The following is a 16,576-nucleotide window of genomic DNA, read 5'->3' as shown; positions in this document are numbered from 1 at the left end:
ACCACTATTTTGGTGAGGGCAAATGTCAAGAAGCACTTTTCCTTGAGATATTGAATTTGCAAGCAATCAATGTTTCTTCCACTGTATATGTTTATCAGGTGTTAATTTAAGAGAATTGCAAGTTTTGTACTAAAAGATTATTTAAACAGGCTTGGTTTTAGTTTTGATAATCATGTATTTAATTTTTTATAACGTTTTTTCTGCATCTAAACAATAGTATATTTGTTTTAGTAAATAATAACACTTCGTTTAACTTTATGGATTGGCATGGTAAAAATTTCAGGCAGAAAAAAGGAGGCAGAATTCAAAACTATGAAATATCATGGGCAAAGGAAATGTAATTTAGTTACTTCATGGAAATATATAAAGAATTCTTACATTTCTTAGGTTTGCCTTAATTCTATTTAAACACCTATTTTCTGACTGTCTTATGAATTTAAGAGTGCTTCTCACATGTACCATCTAACTACCATGAATTATATCTGCTATTATCTGTTCAGTTAATATGTTCCCAAGTTGGAGTCTTTTCTGACTGTCCTGCTGCCCTTAAATGCATCGGGTAAGCAGGGAATTGGAAATGAGTGCAAAAGGGCAGCCATGCAGGTTGCTGTGGTCTCTCTGAGTGAATAGCCTCCAAAGAGAAAGAGCAAAGAGCTCAGGACCCTTGCAGTCCCTCACAAATTACACTGACTTGCCAGGAAAGGGCAGGTGAGGTGAATTACTGGCTCCAAAGAAATCAACAGGGAATATTCTGTCTGTGGCCAGGCCAAAAGTTCTCACTGCTTTTCTTTCTCTTGACCAATGCAGACCTCAGTGCTCAATAATGAAAGTGGTGAATCTGTGGAAGCAGTTGTGTTGATAGTTCTTATGTGAAGTCCTTATTTCTGCCATCCCACTTACTTTTACGATTACATCAACAGAAGCTTCCAAACAGTAACCTGAATAGTGGTCCACTGGAAATTTTAGTCTATGAGAAAATTTGTTAGCTTAATAGGCCACATGAACATATACTGAGAAGCTAAATAAAAAAATCAGACACAATTTAGGGTTCACCTTAAAGTGACTCACTTTCCTTTAAATATTTGTTCACTTTATGAATGACAGATTAGAAAGTTTGGCATAGGCAGGTACTTCTTCAGTTCCATTACAACTGCAGGGACATTCAGAGCAATACAGCTATGCCTAATGGAGTGCATCCCATTACAACTGCAGAGATATTCAGAGCAATACAGCTATGTCTAATGGAGTGCATCCCTCTGATTCATGGAACATTAATTCCAGTCAACACTTCAAGATCTTGTTCATGCTCAAAGTCAGTTTATTACTGTATTCAGATTTTTGTGCCTTCCAAAGTAATAAAAAACTAACAAGCAAACAAAACAACAACAACAAATCACACCCAAAGATTAAATTTTGAAACAGCAAATGCAAAGTGCAAAATTTTTTAGCCAGCTTCAACATTACACTTAACTAATACTTTAAACAAGGACTATATGGTTATATTTGTGTATCTCAGTTTTAATTGTTTTGGAGTAAAAGGTAGTGGCAGCATTAAAGTACCAAAATACTATGTTTGGATGTTCCAAATGTTTTGTTTTGTTTTGTTTTTTAATTTGGTGACATATTTTTTTTTCACTTTCTAAATACCTCCTTATGAGACTATATGCTTTTTTTTTTTTTTTTTTTTTTTTTTTTTTTTTAGCATCTTATTTCACTGCCTCCAAGAATATTATCTTTGAGATCTCATTTGCTATAACTGGTAACCCTTTTCACAAACCTGTACTGGACTGAACAATTCCAGAGTCCACAGTTTGTCCAAGCAGATCATACTGGTTCAGTCGAGAGCCATCTTCAGCCACAACCACTGATCTTGCAGGTTCCCGTGTCCATTCATACACAACCTCTGCTCTGGTATAAGCATCTAATTTAAAACGAATACATTGCATTTCAGCTTTTGTCCATCTACCGCTATGTCTTTAACAGAACAAGGTTTTGAGCAGTACTCTGAATACTTAATACTCTGTAATAACTTGTAGAAAAACCATGATTAGCATACTGGAACTTTCTGATTATGGGGAATATAAGTGATTTTACAGGTCTATCCATATTATGATCAGCTAAATAGCTGCTGTAGGGCTGGATTAAGGTTCGCCTTCAATGACATTGAAAGTCTTTCTCTCTCTTACATCATTACCACCTATATAAAATCTGAATAACCAGAAGGGAGAGTTAGACATGGAATTTCATGGTCATGCAAGGACTCCAGCTCTTATTCTAATTTTTAACTACTATAAAGACAGACGAGCCCCACTATTTTTAATTTGTGGTGGTTTGGTGGTGTTTGGGCCACTGTCAGAAAATAAGTCCTTTTCAGAGTAGCTCCAGTGACTTCTTCTTCAGCCTGGCTAGAACTCTCCATTTTGTCATCACCCTCTCACGGTGCCTTTGCTGTATAACAAGTATAGCAGATAGTTCTGAGGCTGCCTAGGCTCACATGAGTTTAAATCACAGTGAATCTATTTTCCTGTCTGGTTATTTCTGCGGAATGCTCACACTTATTCAAGTTTACATTTATTGAAGTCCTAAAAAGAGCAAACAAAAACCACTGTATTTTCCAGGCCCAATTAGTCTAGCATGTTATATAGATAATTCAGTAGTATCCTACGTATATCATCCAAGTATTTTGTGCTGTTATTATTGTACTATTTCTGTTATTTAATGAATTAAACTATACATAACATTTTTTACCTTAGTATTGTAATATTCTTCTGCCATTTTGTGTAGTCTGCAGTCTGACAGCTCTTGCTTTGAGCATTCAGGGTGGGAGTTAGTTGTCTACATACAGACATTGAGTGTCATTCTTGGCACCTAGGAGTATCCAAGACATGTATGGGACTGAATGTGTGATTAGAACCTACATAAAGCTTGTACCCACCAGAGGCAGCTGGAAGCCAGATGGGACATCTTAGGACACCTAAAATCATACTATAAATGTGTGTATAGGTGACTAACTGACTCCTACCTGCAGGATGAGATTTTCTCTGTGTGCTTTCAGAACAGGCAACCAGGAAAGGGAAAGTAACAATTTGATTCCCTTGACCTCATTTGTGAGTTAATAATTTTATCGTATCAGTGTAAGAGATAACAGTAATTAAAGAGGTGGTTTTGAATGGAGTGTGCTGGTAAATTAATTGCATGGTATTTGATCCCACATTATTTAAGTGGAAGGTTACTTTTGCCCTCAGACTTCTTATTCCCTAAACACTACAACATATACTTAGCTCTTTTGGAAGCAGTGGTAAATGCAAATCTACTTCTTAATAACTCCAACCTTAAAAATAATAGCCACAGTAAGTACAAGAATTGGCCTGCTAGTCTAGCCAAATAAAATTAAAAAAAAAAAAAAAAAAAAAAGATAATATTAATATTAAACTTTCAAGCATTTTACTTATTTTGGATCACAAGAGTAGTTTGGAAGAGAGGGGACTGATTTCCTGAGCTACTGGGAAACAGTGGATTAGGAGTCAGAGGGAAGGCAGCATGCTCACCAGTGCTGGAAATGAGCTCACCCCACCGGGTTCACTTCTCCATTTCCATCATGGACAGTCTGTTCTCCCTCCTACCTTCAGCATCCAGTTGACACATTGCATAAGTTCAACATACCCTTTTGCTCCTTTCAGTGCTGCTTTCCAGAGTGGCCTTAGTTTTAAACTGACAATCAGATTTTTGTGGGAAGAGCTGAGGACAGCAGCTGCCTTTCTGATTTTGTTATGCCAACATACGGCTTTTTGTTGTTCCAGAAGCCTCTTTAGCATTTGTCACATTGTATTTACATTGGAATAACCTCTAGCTCAAACTGTGATTTTGGCAAATCATTTTAGCCTTGGAGCTGGGTCAAGCATTTGTTGGCCTCTACAGTATGGACAGAGTCCATATATGCCACTCCTTCAAATGTGAGGCTTTTCTGAATCCAGCTTCAACAAGAGATGAGTAATAGTGGAGGATATGGAAAAACTCTTATCCAATTTAATTCAAAACAAACACTGCTGGGCAAACACTACCTTGGGGAGCTACTAAGTCTGGTATTGTAATCTGCACATAAGGAGTGTCTTTCATTACAACTGAAGGACTTTTACATTAAATTCTTCAGTTCATTAAGATGAATTTTATGAATTGCTTTAGTTGTTTGATAAAAACGTCAAAATGTATTGAAAGGAGATTCCTACTGAAAATCAGCAATTAAATTTAAGAACTGTTCTCTTTTTATATGTACAACTGTGAGACCTGTTTTCACTTGCCTGAGTCTAGCCATTTGTCCAGTGGGAGATAATTCTATTGGTATCAATACCTAAGTATTCAGACAGAAATATTTCATAATCTGATAACTATGTTGTATAATCTAATGGGAAGAATGGGAAAGACACGTATTTAAGGTCCTCTTTTGGACGGTGAAGTCCCCAGGCAGCGTTTGCAGTAAAAGCAGGTTGCGGAAGCCACTCCCCTAGATTAGAAACTCCTTTTAAATTAGTAGCAGAAAGCAAAGGTTCCCTGAAAAGACCTTGATCTTGTCTCATGGCCCTTCCCAGCATTTGGACTTACTTGTTTTGTTAGCTCCTGCTAAGAACAGCTGTCTTGAAGACCATTTGTGTTCAAAACACAAAAATACTCTAAATAGCCTGTAAAATATAATGGCCCATACCTGCATTCTGAAATTAGAATGTTAGTATTCACCTCTGAGTCTGGTGTAGAAAATGATATTTCATTTAGAAATAATTCTGTGGGTTTTTTTATTATTTAAGAAAATAAATGTATATAATGATAAAAAATACAGAATAAATTTAGATAGAAGTGTAAAATTCAGTCCGCTAGTTCACCTTTATACAAAACCTCTTGATGGTTTAACTTTATGTTAGCAGGTTTTATGCACAAGTATCCATCTTCCTAGCTTCCAGATCCAACATACAGTCAGCATAAACTCCTCAATGTGCCTTTCAAGAGAAATTTAGCTCTGTGACCACTTCTGATGTAACTGGGATCCTGGGTGATTCCAGGTGCACAGATCTGCTGTTATAGGTCCAGGACCCACTGCCCTATACTAATTAACATTTTCCCCTCATCTGTTTCACAAGAGATTTGGAAAGATTTATTGGAAGTGCTGTAAGAAAACTTAACATTCAAATAGTAAACTATTCCTGTCAGTTATACTCCAACTTTGTATGAGCTTTTTGTTCTGTATATCTTATCTAGGAGGCTAGTAGGTCTTTAAAGACAAAAGGTCAGTCCTTTCTCATTGTAACTATAGAGCTATTCAGCCCAAAGTAAGTTATCACCCTGTCTGGTACCACTTGAAGAATGAATTATGTTTTCTGTCTGTTGACTTCTAAAATGTATCAAGCCACTAAGTACCTGTTATCAGTGAAATGATCCATTTCTACAAGAAAAAATAGCCACTGAGGAAACAATTTGTACACTATTACATTTTCCACATATTTTTTTCTTCTATGTTTGTGTTGAATCAACCAGAGTAAAACAACTCTTCAATTTATTTATTTAATCTTAAAGAGTTGTAGCAGGGATTATATTTTAATTTATGGAAATAATATGTTTAAATTTCAAAGTATCAGTTACAGGTTGGCTACAGTTCAAATCAAAATTCTTGGGAGAAATTCTCAATTTATTGTAAGTGGTGTCAGTTATTACTCCGGTTTCAGTTGCATTATATTTGGTCAGTGTGTTCCCCATCTAAGGTTAAAAATGCTGCAAGTGTCACAAATCTCCTAAGAGAGTCCTACATTTTCCGTTTCCAGATGTGTCACATGATTGAAATATGAATGGTATTGCAGTCTAAGACAAAATTTTGTTCTAAACATAGTAAGACTATGGTAGCAAAACTATTTTTACCTAAACCAATTGAGTTATCCACAGTCCATATTACTTCTCTCTAAAATTGATTTGGGGACTTAAAAAAAAATAAAGCAACTGTAAGATTAATGTTTTCTAAGCTATTTTTCTAGAAGTTGAGTGTTAACATTTTTCTCTTTGTGAATGTCCAAGTATGACACTGGAGGATCTTTAAGACACATATTTAAGACAGAAAAATACACAATTAAAACCTTGAATTTTGCCCAGTTGCAAAATACTTTTTTAAAATGGCCTTAAAATGGAGAAACCTCAATTTAAAAATAAACTTACAGCTTCCAAATTTCAAAGGGCAAGCATGTACATCCATAGGAAAGTCTTCTAAATGCATTGGACACTCTGCTCTCACAGTCAATCTATAATGTGAGTAAAAACACAGATTTATTCTAGTTTCATAGAAATAGCAAATAGACTTCTGTAAAGACACATAACAGGCATTATACTATTTTTATGTAATTAATAAACAGCTAGAACAGGCCCCCTCTAGGGGCGCTGACAGGCATGCTGACAGGCTACATGTGTAAACACAGTAGTGGGACTGAGTCTGCCCCCTACCTTGGCTTACTATACAGCAGAAACACACTCAGACTTGTACCTTGGTGTGAGGATTAAGTTCTCTTGGAAACTAAAATCATTTCCCTGCTGCTGTCACTCAGCTGGCCCATTCTGGTTGTTTGGACATTTGCTGAAATCATTATGATGCTATTGGCTTGGATGCAAGCATGTTGCTTAATATGAGAGGTTAAGTAAACTAGAAACATTTGCTGAAACAATTGCATATCAAACATCAGCAAGGAATGGACAGTAGCATTGACTATCAGGCAGAAGACTTCAATAAGGCACTTGCAAAGATGAAGAAATAGAAATGGTTATGGTCAAAAATGGAGACATGAACCACGTGCTGCCATGGTAGTGTTCTTGTGGATTAAATCCCTAGCAGCCCAAGCATTTAGGTAGACCTGGACTTCTCTAAGCACAAGCCAACCATATTCTACTGTAGCCTAGGGAGCCTTGAATGATGTTTCAGATACATTGAACACACTTAACAAACTTCCAAAAATCCTGGAAATGTTGTTTTCTCCAAATACTTGTATTGCTTTTAAAAGCATTTTTAGAATTGTAAAATGAAAGTTCAATATTCACCTACACACTAAACTATCCATCTTGACTTTGAGTCAAAAGATTCACGAACATGTAGCTCTGTAGACAGCTACAAAATACCATTTCTTTCATTGTTTAATTCAAGGTCTTTTTAATCCAGAATGTTTCCACCACTGTGTACCATCATTATTTTCAAAGGATATATTTACCCTATTGCTGACAACTGGTTAGTTCAATTTGTTATTGTCATGGAGAGTACCCCCATTTCCAGTAAGAATGATGCCAGTACGGGAATCTTTCATACCCCTAACTTTTCAAACACTATAGTGTATTGTTGTTACAAATGGAATAAGAAATGTCCATTTCTAGATTCTCATGTTCTGTATTACCAACTAGCACAAGAAATGAGAATGTGCAATGAATTCTCTGGTCATCTGCTAGTTCTTAGAATCTGCTTTCTATAGGAAACAAAAATTAGAGACCCTTATAGATGATCTAGAGGCCAGATTATGTTCAACTTTCAGTCTCTATTCTACTTCTACTGGAAATGGTCAAAGCCGTGCTGGATGGGGCTTTGGGCAGCCTGATCTTGTGGGAGGTGTGCCTAACCATGTCAGGGACATTGGAACAGGATGGTCCTTAAGGTCTCTTTCAACCCAAACCTTTCTGTAATTCTGTTTTGTTGATGGAATACTTGAAAGCAGCTCCAAATTAAGGTTCTTTGCAAACTGATTGATTCCTAATACTCTAGGTACCTTTTTAAAATTAAGTATTGAGATGCATCCAGGGCACATAAAGGTGGCACAGCAAGAGGAAAAAAATGAACACTGCAAATGTCTATTTATCCATCATTCTATGACCTATTGTGAAAATAATTACTAAGCAGGAATCAAATTACACTGAAAGAGGAACCTGTTTCCTGTTTGGAAAATATCTTGCTTTACAAAGTTATATTGTCAAACTAAATGAAGGATATAATATTTTAGGGCTCACCTCATTGTATACAGCAATGTCCCATCCTCTGTAATTCGTAGTAATTTATTTGGCATTGTCATGTTATGAGCCACTGACTTCTTTCCATTGTGGAAAAAGGTATCAGGTGTCCAAATTTTGCTGGCCATTAAATTGTTTAACCGGAGAACAGTCATAGGTCCTTTGAATTTTAATCTTTCATCTTTCCAGCTTTGGCGGAAAAATACATCTATAGTGTATTCCTACACCAATTCAAAAAAAAAAAAAAAGTAATATTGTCATATGTTGCAATACAGGAACTTGAAAATTATATTCTTACTGTTCCCTAAAAGCAAGACAATTAATGAAATTAGTAATTACCAGAACGTTCGTTCTTTGTATTACTTACAATGTATCTGCTGGTTCTTTAACAGTTACAACAACATTGCTGTGTTCAATAGAACAAATGTTGGGAAGAATAGCATATCAAAAGTTAAACAAGAATTTAAGGTATAATATAATGGAAACAACGTATTTTGCCCTTTTCTCCCTTTCCTTTCACCTTCCATAAAACTGTGACTTGAAGCTGTGGATATTCAGCCATTTTGCATAGCCTGCAAAGAATATGTATCTTAGAATAAAATAAGCCTGGTGAGACAGGATCTTACTAGAGCCTTTTGTTTTAGGTGTCTCATTAGCATAAAGAGGTAGTCAACCTGTGAAAAGTTCACACTACTAGAATTATGTGGTCTTATTTAAAAGACATGAAATGGCTCATTGGTCCATATCACTGGACTCAAGAGAGTGCAAGCTGAGGATTGCTTTGGACCAACAGTAATAGTTTGGTTATGCAAGGACTGAGGCAATGGGGAGGAGATGCACTGGCTGAGTCAGTGTATATAGGGAGAATAAAACAAACAAAAAACTTGCTATGAAATGAAAGAATTATTTTTTACAAAGCAATAGAAAAGAAGTTAAGAGGGAGACAGTGAAGTTAAGAAACATATGTTGGTGTATTTTAGATAAAACACAGAGTACTTTCCCACTCTGATGTGGTAAAAATGTGGAAAACTCTTATGGATAATTTAATATTTACCGAGAGAAAAATCCCATTCTAACATGGAAGTGCTGTATGAGATTATGCTATCACTCATGGTCAAGATTTTTGTGATAAATATCAAAAGCAGCTATCCAAACACTGTTCAAAATTACTCTGAATTATAATCATTTGGCTGAGAAGCTGAATCTTTGCTGAGATCCTGTGCCAATGTCTGATGGCAAATCCTGAAGGAAAATGGCTCTGGCACACTGCTACAAGTAAAAGAGCTTCCCCAAGGAATATGCTAGTAAAGAGAAACATTCTGGAATGAACATTTAAAAATCTATCCATAGCAGACTCCTTCAGACTCATGAATTTTGTTTTAACAAATTGTAACACTCTGTATGACATAAGCAAGTGTGAGCTGCTTATTAATTGTGCAACTATCAGCAAGCAACAATACTAAGTCTAGCAGTGGCTTTTTGGTTTTCAAGGCATGAAGTGACTATATAAATTTATTGTGGACAATAGTAGTAGTTCTATGGAATGGTCTTTGCTGTCATGTTTGTTTTTTTTGTTTGTTTTTTTTTTTTCTTTATATCTGAGACCCGTGAATCATGTTGATGCATATTTAATTGCAAACATAATAGTGTTTCCACTTTCTTAATCACATGCTTAGTGTGCTTCTGGAATTGGTATTTGTTCAGAGGAAGAGGCGTTAAAATATTGTATTTTCTCAGTGTTTTACTAGCTCCAAAGATTTCTTCGTACACATGTGAGAAAGGTAAAAGACAAGCCCAGAAGGTGGTATCACTTCAGTGTGCATTCCCTTTTTATTTCTAGCAATTGCAAAGTAGGAGGTGAGTGGAAAGTGATACAGGTTGAAAGAAGGGAGTTTGGTTCTTCCCTTTACATGAACACAATTTTTTTAGGCTGGAAAAGATCAAAGAGTCTGAGACATTTGGTAAGGAATATGACAGCAGAAGACAAAACTCAATTAAAAAATTAGCGGATAGGTCATAGTGCACACAGACTGCATCATTTTTGGCTGAGCTTTCTCACCTCCTTAGCTTTCACTACCCATTTTAACATGTACAGTAATTTCTCTCAAATGAATCCTGACACATGGATGATCTTTTACTCAGATTAGAGCTTTCTTCTACAGGAGAGTGCCATGCAGAACAAACCATGTACTATAGCACTGGTCTATGTGCAAGCAGATCAGAGAGATAGAATTCAGAATAAATTCTCCACAGAGGAGATTCTTCATCTCTTAGTGTGCAAGTAAAGAAAGAAGATTGCTATCTGCAATAAATTGTATAGCATTGAATATTTATAACATTTTGTCTTATGTGTGAGATCCAGGCAGGAAATAATTTAGTATTTTATATATTCTCTAATTCACTCATCTGTTCTCTCTGCCCAGAGACTGTTCATATACAGGGTAGAACACACCATGGTCTGTATTCTATTAGGTGCTGTACAGGAAGGTACGAAGACAGAAATTCTTTCCTGAAGAGCTTACAGTAGAGAAACAGTGAATGAAAGCTTACTAGAAAAACATCATTTTGTCCTTATGAAAAAAAAAAAAAAAAAGTGTGTGTTTTTATATGGTTCTTATTTCAGATAATATATATCAAAATTTTCACAAAATGATAGTGATGTGAGAATAGACAGTTATCTGATCATTAGTTCAATCCACCATCTGAGAGATCATACCTGAAAACTTGCGAAGTTCTTCCAAAATTAGACGTTTTTATTTTAAAAAGTGCTTTTCTCCTGTTTAACTTGATTCCCAGGTTTAAGACAGAGCCAAGGCATTCTCTTTATAGAATAGCAGGTTATGTCTGTGCTGTTCTTAAAAGAGTGTCTTGAGAGTGGGTAGGAACACCATGTACTGCCTGATATATCAACCTACTATCTATATAACTGCCTCATTGGATTCTTGCAAACAGATGGTCTAGGTATGCTGGTATCTCGCTGTGGCTGTAGTTTCATAACATATGGCGTCAGCTGGAATAGCTCATTCCCAGCTCCTATCCATCAGTCCTGGTCCCAGACAGCAGCACATCTTTCCCTGGTGTGCCAATACAGCTGCTAGTGAGGCTTCCCTGTGACTGTATCCCATAATCCCAGCAACACTGATTGTCAGTCTGCTTGCTGGAGCAAATTTGGGGTAGCCCTCAAATGGATCCTGCACCTGGGGGCAACAACCCCAGGCAGACCTACAGGCTCAGAGATGAGTGGTTAGAAAGCTGCCTGGCAGAGAAGAACCTGGGAGTGATTGTTGATAGTCAACTGAATATGAGCCAGCAGTGTGCTCAGGTGACCAAGAAAACCAACAGCATCCTGGCTTGCATAAGAAACAGTGTGGCCAGCAGGTCTAGGGAAGTGATTGTCCCCCTGTACTCTGTTGAGGCTGCACCTCGAGTACTGTGTTCAGTTTTGGGCCCCTCGCTACAAGAAGGACATGGAGGTGCTCGAGTGAGTCCAGGGAAGGGCAACAAAGCTGATGAGGGGTCTGGAGAACAAGTCTTCTTTACTGAAAGGGTTGTTAGGCATTAGAATCAGCTGCCCAGTGAAGTGGTTGAGTCACCATCCTTGGAGGTCTTTAAAAGACGTTTAGATTTAGTGATACGGTTTAGTGGAGGACTTGTTAGTGTTAGGTCAGAGGTTGGACTAGATGATCTTGGAGATCTCTTCCAACCTAAATGATTCTGTGATTCTGAGTATCTACAACCAAACTGTAGTACGTGTGGAAGATTTTGCACTAAATGTACACAGATAATAATCTAAATTTCTATTCTGATAAGGACTTCATTTGATCTTTCCCTCTCCGTTTTCCTTGTATTTCACACATTTCCTTAAGCAGAAGAGTTAGTGTGAGTAGGCTGTACACACATTACTTTTTCTGGGAGGTGAGTAGGAGTATTACACAAAATACTTTTCTGTAATCTCTTACTTTTCAAAATGTATGAACACCTGCCTATGTGTTTTTTGGTCACACTTTATTAAGATGTAGATAAATTCTTTCTCCTATATTAACTAAATGAAAATTGGGAGCCAATGTGTTATGTGTTTTTAAGTATTTTTGAGAGCCTTTTTTCATGGGTTATTAATATTTATGCTGTATTAATGCAGCTGAACTGAGGTCTTTTTTTTTTTTTTTTTTTTTTTTTTTAAATATACCTATTACTAATTTTGAAAGTAGTTGATTTTGAGCCTCAATATTTTATCCCTAAAAACCAAATCCTATACACATATCAGTTTTTCCCAGGAACATCAAATTAGGTTTACCTTCTACTTAAGAATTAAATCATCTGAAACTGTCGGGGATAAGTACACATTGAAGCCTATATGTGAGATAATACCAAGTAATTCAGCACGCCTATTGGATGCTCTCAATTTACGTCTTTATGTATGAAAACATACATGCCTGTTTATTTAGCCTGCTGTTCTGTACTGGAGTACAGATTTACTAGTTTCCTAGTAAATCTGACTCAACCAATCAAACAACAGTTTAGCCAGGCAACACACAGAATCACAGAATTTCTAGGGTGGAAGAGACCTCAAGATCATCGAGTCCAACCTCTGACCTAACACTAACAGTCCCCACTAAACCATATCCCTAAGCTAACAGAAAACAACACTAACAAGTATTACTTTGTATTTTCACCAGCATATATCTATTACTTTTTTTTTTTCGCCAACTCTCACAAACATCTGTGTGCTGCCCTATACTTTAAATTCGTTTAATTTTCAGGAACCTTTCAGTGTCTACTTTCCCAAAAGACAGATCTCTAAGAAAACAGAGAAACCTCAGATCACTCACAAACTGCAGCTGCTACCATTTTAATTCAATGCTTATTAACTAAATAACTAAATATATATATATGTACTAGTTGTATGACTGTGTTTGAAGTTTTCATTCAGTCTGATGGTGGTCATTTACCTACTTCCAGACAGAACTGGGAAAGCAAGATGAAATATTTTGCTCAGCTAATCACCAGAACACAAATGAGGGATGTCAGTGGCAATCTTTATACAAGAAATTTCCCATCTTTCAATGTATAATTTGGAGTAATAAATAGGCATTTTAATTTCAGAGGATTATCCAATAATAAAAAATAAAAATAAAAAAGCAGAAGTTATTGAATGATTGTTTTTTTGGAATTTCTCTTCTTAAGAGTATAGTGGTATAGTATCTAGGCATAGCATTCTGTGTATGAGCTGAGATGTCTTCGGTGTGGCTCTTTGGGTTCTCAGCAGAATACTAGTCAAAAAGTCTGTGCTGGCCAAGCTATTCTCTCTCAACTAAATATGATGCCATTGGTTGGAAATATAAATCTGACTGCAGTTTTATAACTGTTGTTATCCATGCAGTCAGGAAAATAGTGGCTTTGTGTAAAGTTCATTCAGGAAAATAAACTATCTTGTAAAAGTTACTTTACTAGAAGTGTTTAAGACCTGTCTACATTTCTAGTTTCAACTAAACAACTGACTATTTTGTAGTGGTAAATGGAACTTGCTTTCTTTCTTGTGATAATTTTTCCACTTATTTTTCTTTCTTTCTTTTGTGAATGTCTTTAGTTTAACATGGTCAGTTAAAATACTGAAGTGTTTTCTTTTTTGTTTTAAGTTAATGAGGATGTTTTCAGCATTCGTCCTAACACAGTATCCAGTAGATATTAGTAATCAAACCAGGCTTTCCCTGTCAGTAGCAACCTACTTGTAATGGCGTCATTTATATGCAAAATTTAAAGTATTTTATCCATATTTTTACACATTTTTTATTATCTCTTAAGACCAGAGATCACAAAATCTTCATTCAGTCTTCTGAACCTCTGAATCCCCTGCAGTTATCTAGCAATTTGATTTTCAAATTCGTGCCATAAATAAGTGACACTAATTCGCTCATTAATCTTCTCCTATCATTCAGCAGCCAAGTTCTAGGAAACTCACTTCCCACTGATCAGTAGCTTTTAATATAAAAATGCAGGTTGGACTGTATGGATGTCACACTGTAAGTGTTAATTGCATTTTAAGATGATGATCTTTCTCAGCAAATGAGGTGCCAGCAAGGACCTGAACAATCATTCTCAGAAGAGTACTGATCCAAACCATAATGCATTTCATAATATGTTACATAGTAAATATAAGGTCTATTAAAACACATCATTAAAGTCACTGAAGATGGTAATTTCAGGGCACTTAAACACAGTCACAGTTAACAGGAATCATTGCACATAAAAGTTGACGACATTTTGGAATTGAGTTTTAAAAAACAACAACAAAAAAAGAGCTTTAACAGCTTTAAAAGGAGTAAATAAATTATTGCATATATCTTCCATCCTTCAAATTGAAAAGACAAGAGAAAATAAATGCCATAGAAATACGCCATCACTTACCATATCATGGTCTGAAACAGGCCCAAAACTGGTGACGAAGATGTCAGTCTTCACTTCAGTTACACGCTCTGATGAAGCAGGAAATTAGGACAGTGAGTGTCTATCAACCATCTTCATTAGGTCTAACCACTACAAATTCTCACAATAAATAGAAAAATTATTTGCCTTGATTAGCCATTCTAAAATTGGTCTACCATATAGCCCTGATAATTTATTGCTTTGAGATGTAATTTTACAGTCAATATTGTCAGCAACACTTCTTTATTACATTGTTTCCACAGAACTTTTTGAGACATGACTTATGATGCTGAAGTACAGCAGCCATAGTTCTGCTGTTGTATAAATCCTGTCACTCTGACTAATAAAGCTTCTTGTCTGACATTATAAACAGTGCTGAATATTTTACACAGTACTCAAAAAGTCTCATTGGGTACTCAGTGTTTCTGGGCAACCTGATTGCAGATCTCTAGTAATTAACCCTAGGCTTATGAATTATGTATTTAATATTGAGACAGGGGAACATAGAGGAAAGAGAGAGGTAATACATCATGAAGTATACAAACATAAAAAATATTTTATTGCCATGAAAAGCTCCATTATTCTTAACTAAAATAAAGAAAAAACAAGTTAAAAATTTACCAGGTAAATATAATTTAAACCTCTCTACATCTCTTTGACATTTGTATAAACATTCTATTTTGTAAGTTTTAGGTGATTTTTTTTTGGTGTAAGTTTAGGTGCTTTAAATTACATTGGAACTAATGTTAGATTTCCCTTAAACTACCAAATTTATTTTATAGGCCTCAGTGACAGATTAGCATGAATAATAATTCAGTAATCTATACTGTGTACATAACATAGATCATTTGTATATGCTATTTCACCAAGCTAGGCTTCTCTGTGATTTGTAGGATGCAAATTTGCTTAGTGGCACAATGACCTCAGCCACTTCAGAAGAACCTAACAATTACAGGTGCCACAAATGTTGAACATGAGACACCTTCCTTCCTCTACACACAGACTGCCAGTCACTTTTGAATGTATTGGCATTTTGAATGTATTGGCCACACATCAGAAAATATTTACCCAAGGTGGCACAGGGAGTAACAGCACCTGGAGGAATAAATGCAAACAGTGTTGAGTGGAGCTAACCCCATCAGCTCTCAGAAATTTCAGTGATGTAAGTCTGAATATTTACTGTAGTACCATACAAGCCAGTGTGTTTATTGTTGTTATTGGTTTGTTTTTGGTACAAATATCAGATGTGGAAAGAGTTACGCAGTTCTCAAGTAACTTTCAAATAAAAATAAATAATTTGAGAAATGTGTGATAATAAAAGTAATATTAAAGAAAAGATGCTAACAGAAAAGGACATTACAGAAAACAAGTCATGCAGTAGGCAAAAACACTCATAAAAGTAAGAAACATGTGGCTATAACATCTATATAATATTATTTAAATACTGTAAACTAAATTTTTAAAAAATTAATACAACCCTCTGATTTGAAAATAATTTGGTCTGATTTTTTTTTTCATCAGTCAATAACAAAGATTAATAGAGTTCTGACACAAGAGAAGTGAAATAAAGAGTCATGTTTAGGAAGCTAGTGACAATATACATTTTTCTATATGACCCCAAAGTTCTAATGAGAATCAGTACTCTACAATGCACATAGGTTTTTCAATTACATTAAAAGAAGTCTGCAACTTCTGTTTAATCAGGTTTATATGAATTATTAATATGTATACAACAAAATATGTCCTTTATAGCAGTAATCCAGATGTAAAATTAGTTCTGATTCTACCTTCATTCTTGTAATAAACTGAATAACACTTGTTTTGTTTTAGCAAGTTGGTTCAAAAAATAGGTAGTAGCAAAAGAAATCTGTAGCACTCATTAGGAAAACTGAAGGATGAAATTATTAATGTATTATCTGTAACCATAGAAAGTAAGATACTACAGTGAGGTTGAGTTGACTAATTGTATTCTTTGGTTCTCTGAATCCATGGACTAAGTGTTTAAAATTACAGTGAATATTGACAAAAATGTCTCATAGGTGAAATTTCCTCCTCTGCTGTCCAGTGAAATGAAGCCGTGACCCTATCATTGCTAACAACCTTTTCAACTGACTAAGAGAAGTTTAAATATTTTCCTGAC

The 16,576-nt window shown here is 35.6% G+C and overlaps 1 protein-coding gene across 3 annotated transcripts in view; it reads right to left on the bottom strand.

Moving 5' to 3' along the window:
- GABRA1 (gamma-aminobutyric acid type A receptor subunit alpha1) overlaps positions 1–16,576 on the bottom strand; it is a 42,566-nt gene that overhangs the window by 9,797 nt on the left and 16,193 nt on the right. For all 3 annotated transcript variants that reach the window (XM_032197237.1, XM_032197235.1, XM_032197236.1), the window contains exons 4-7: positions 14,419–14,486; positions 8,014–8,234; positions 6,193–6,275; positions 1,778–1,921 (exon numbers count right to left, since the gene is read on the bottom strand). In XM_032197237.1, the coding sequence (XP_032053128.1) occupies positions 1,778–1,921; positions 6,193–6,275; positions 8,014–8,234; positions 14,419–14,486 (516 nt within the window). The remainder of the gene's footprint in view (positions 1–1,777; positions 1,922–6,192; positions 6,276–8,013; positions 8,235–14,418; positions 14,487–16,576) is intronic.

Source organism: Aythya fuligula, chromosome 14 (assembly GCF_009819795.1).
Source record: "Aythya fuligula isolate bAytFul2 chromosome 14, bAytFul2.pri, whole genome shotgun sequence".
NCBI lineage: Eukaryota > Metazoa > Chordata > Aves > Anseriformes > Anatidae > Aythya > Aythya fuligula.
Note: the sequence above shows the minus strand (reverse complement) of the source record. Positions and strands in the feature narration are given on the sequence as shown.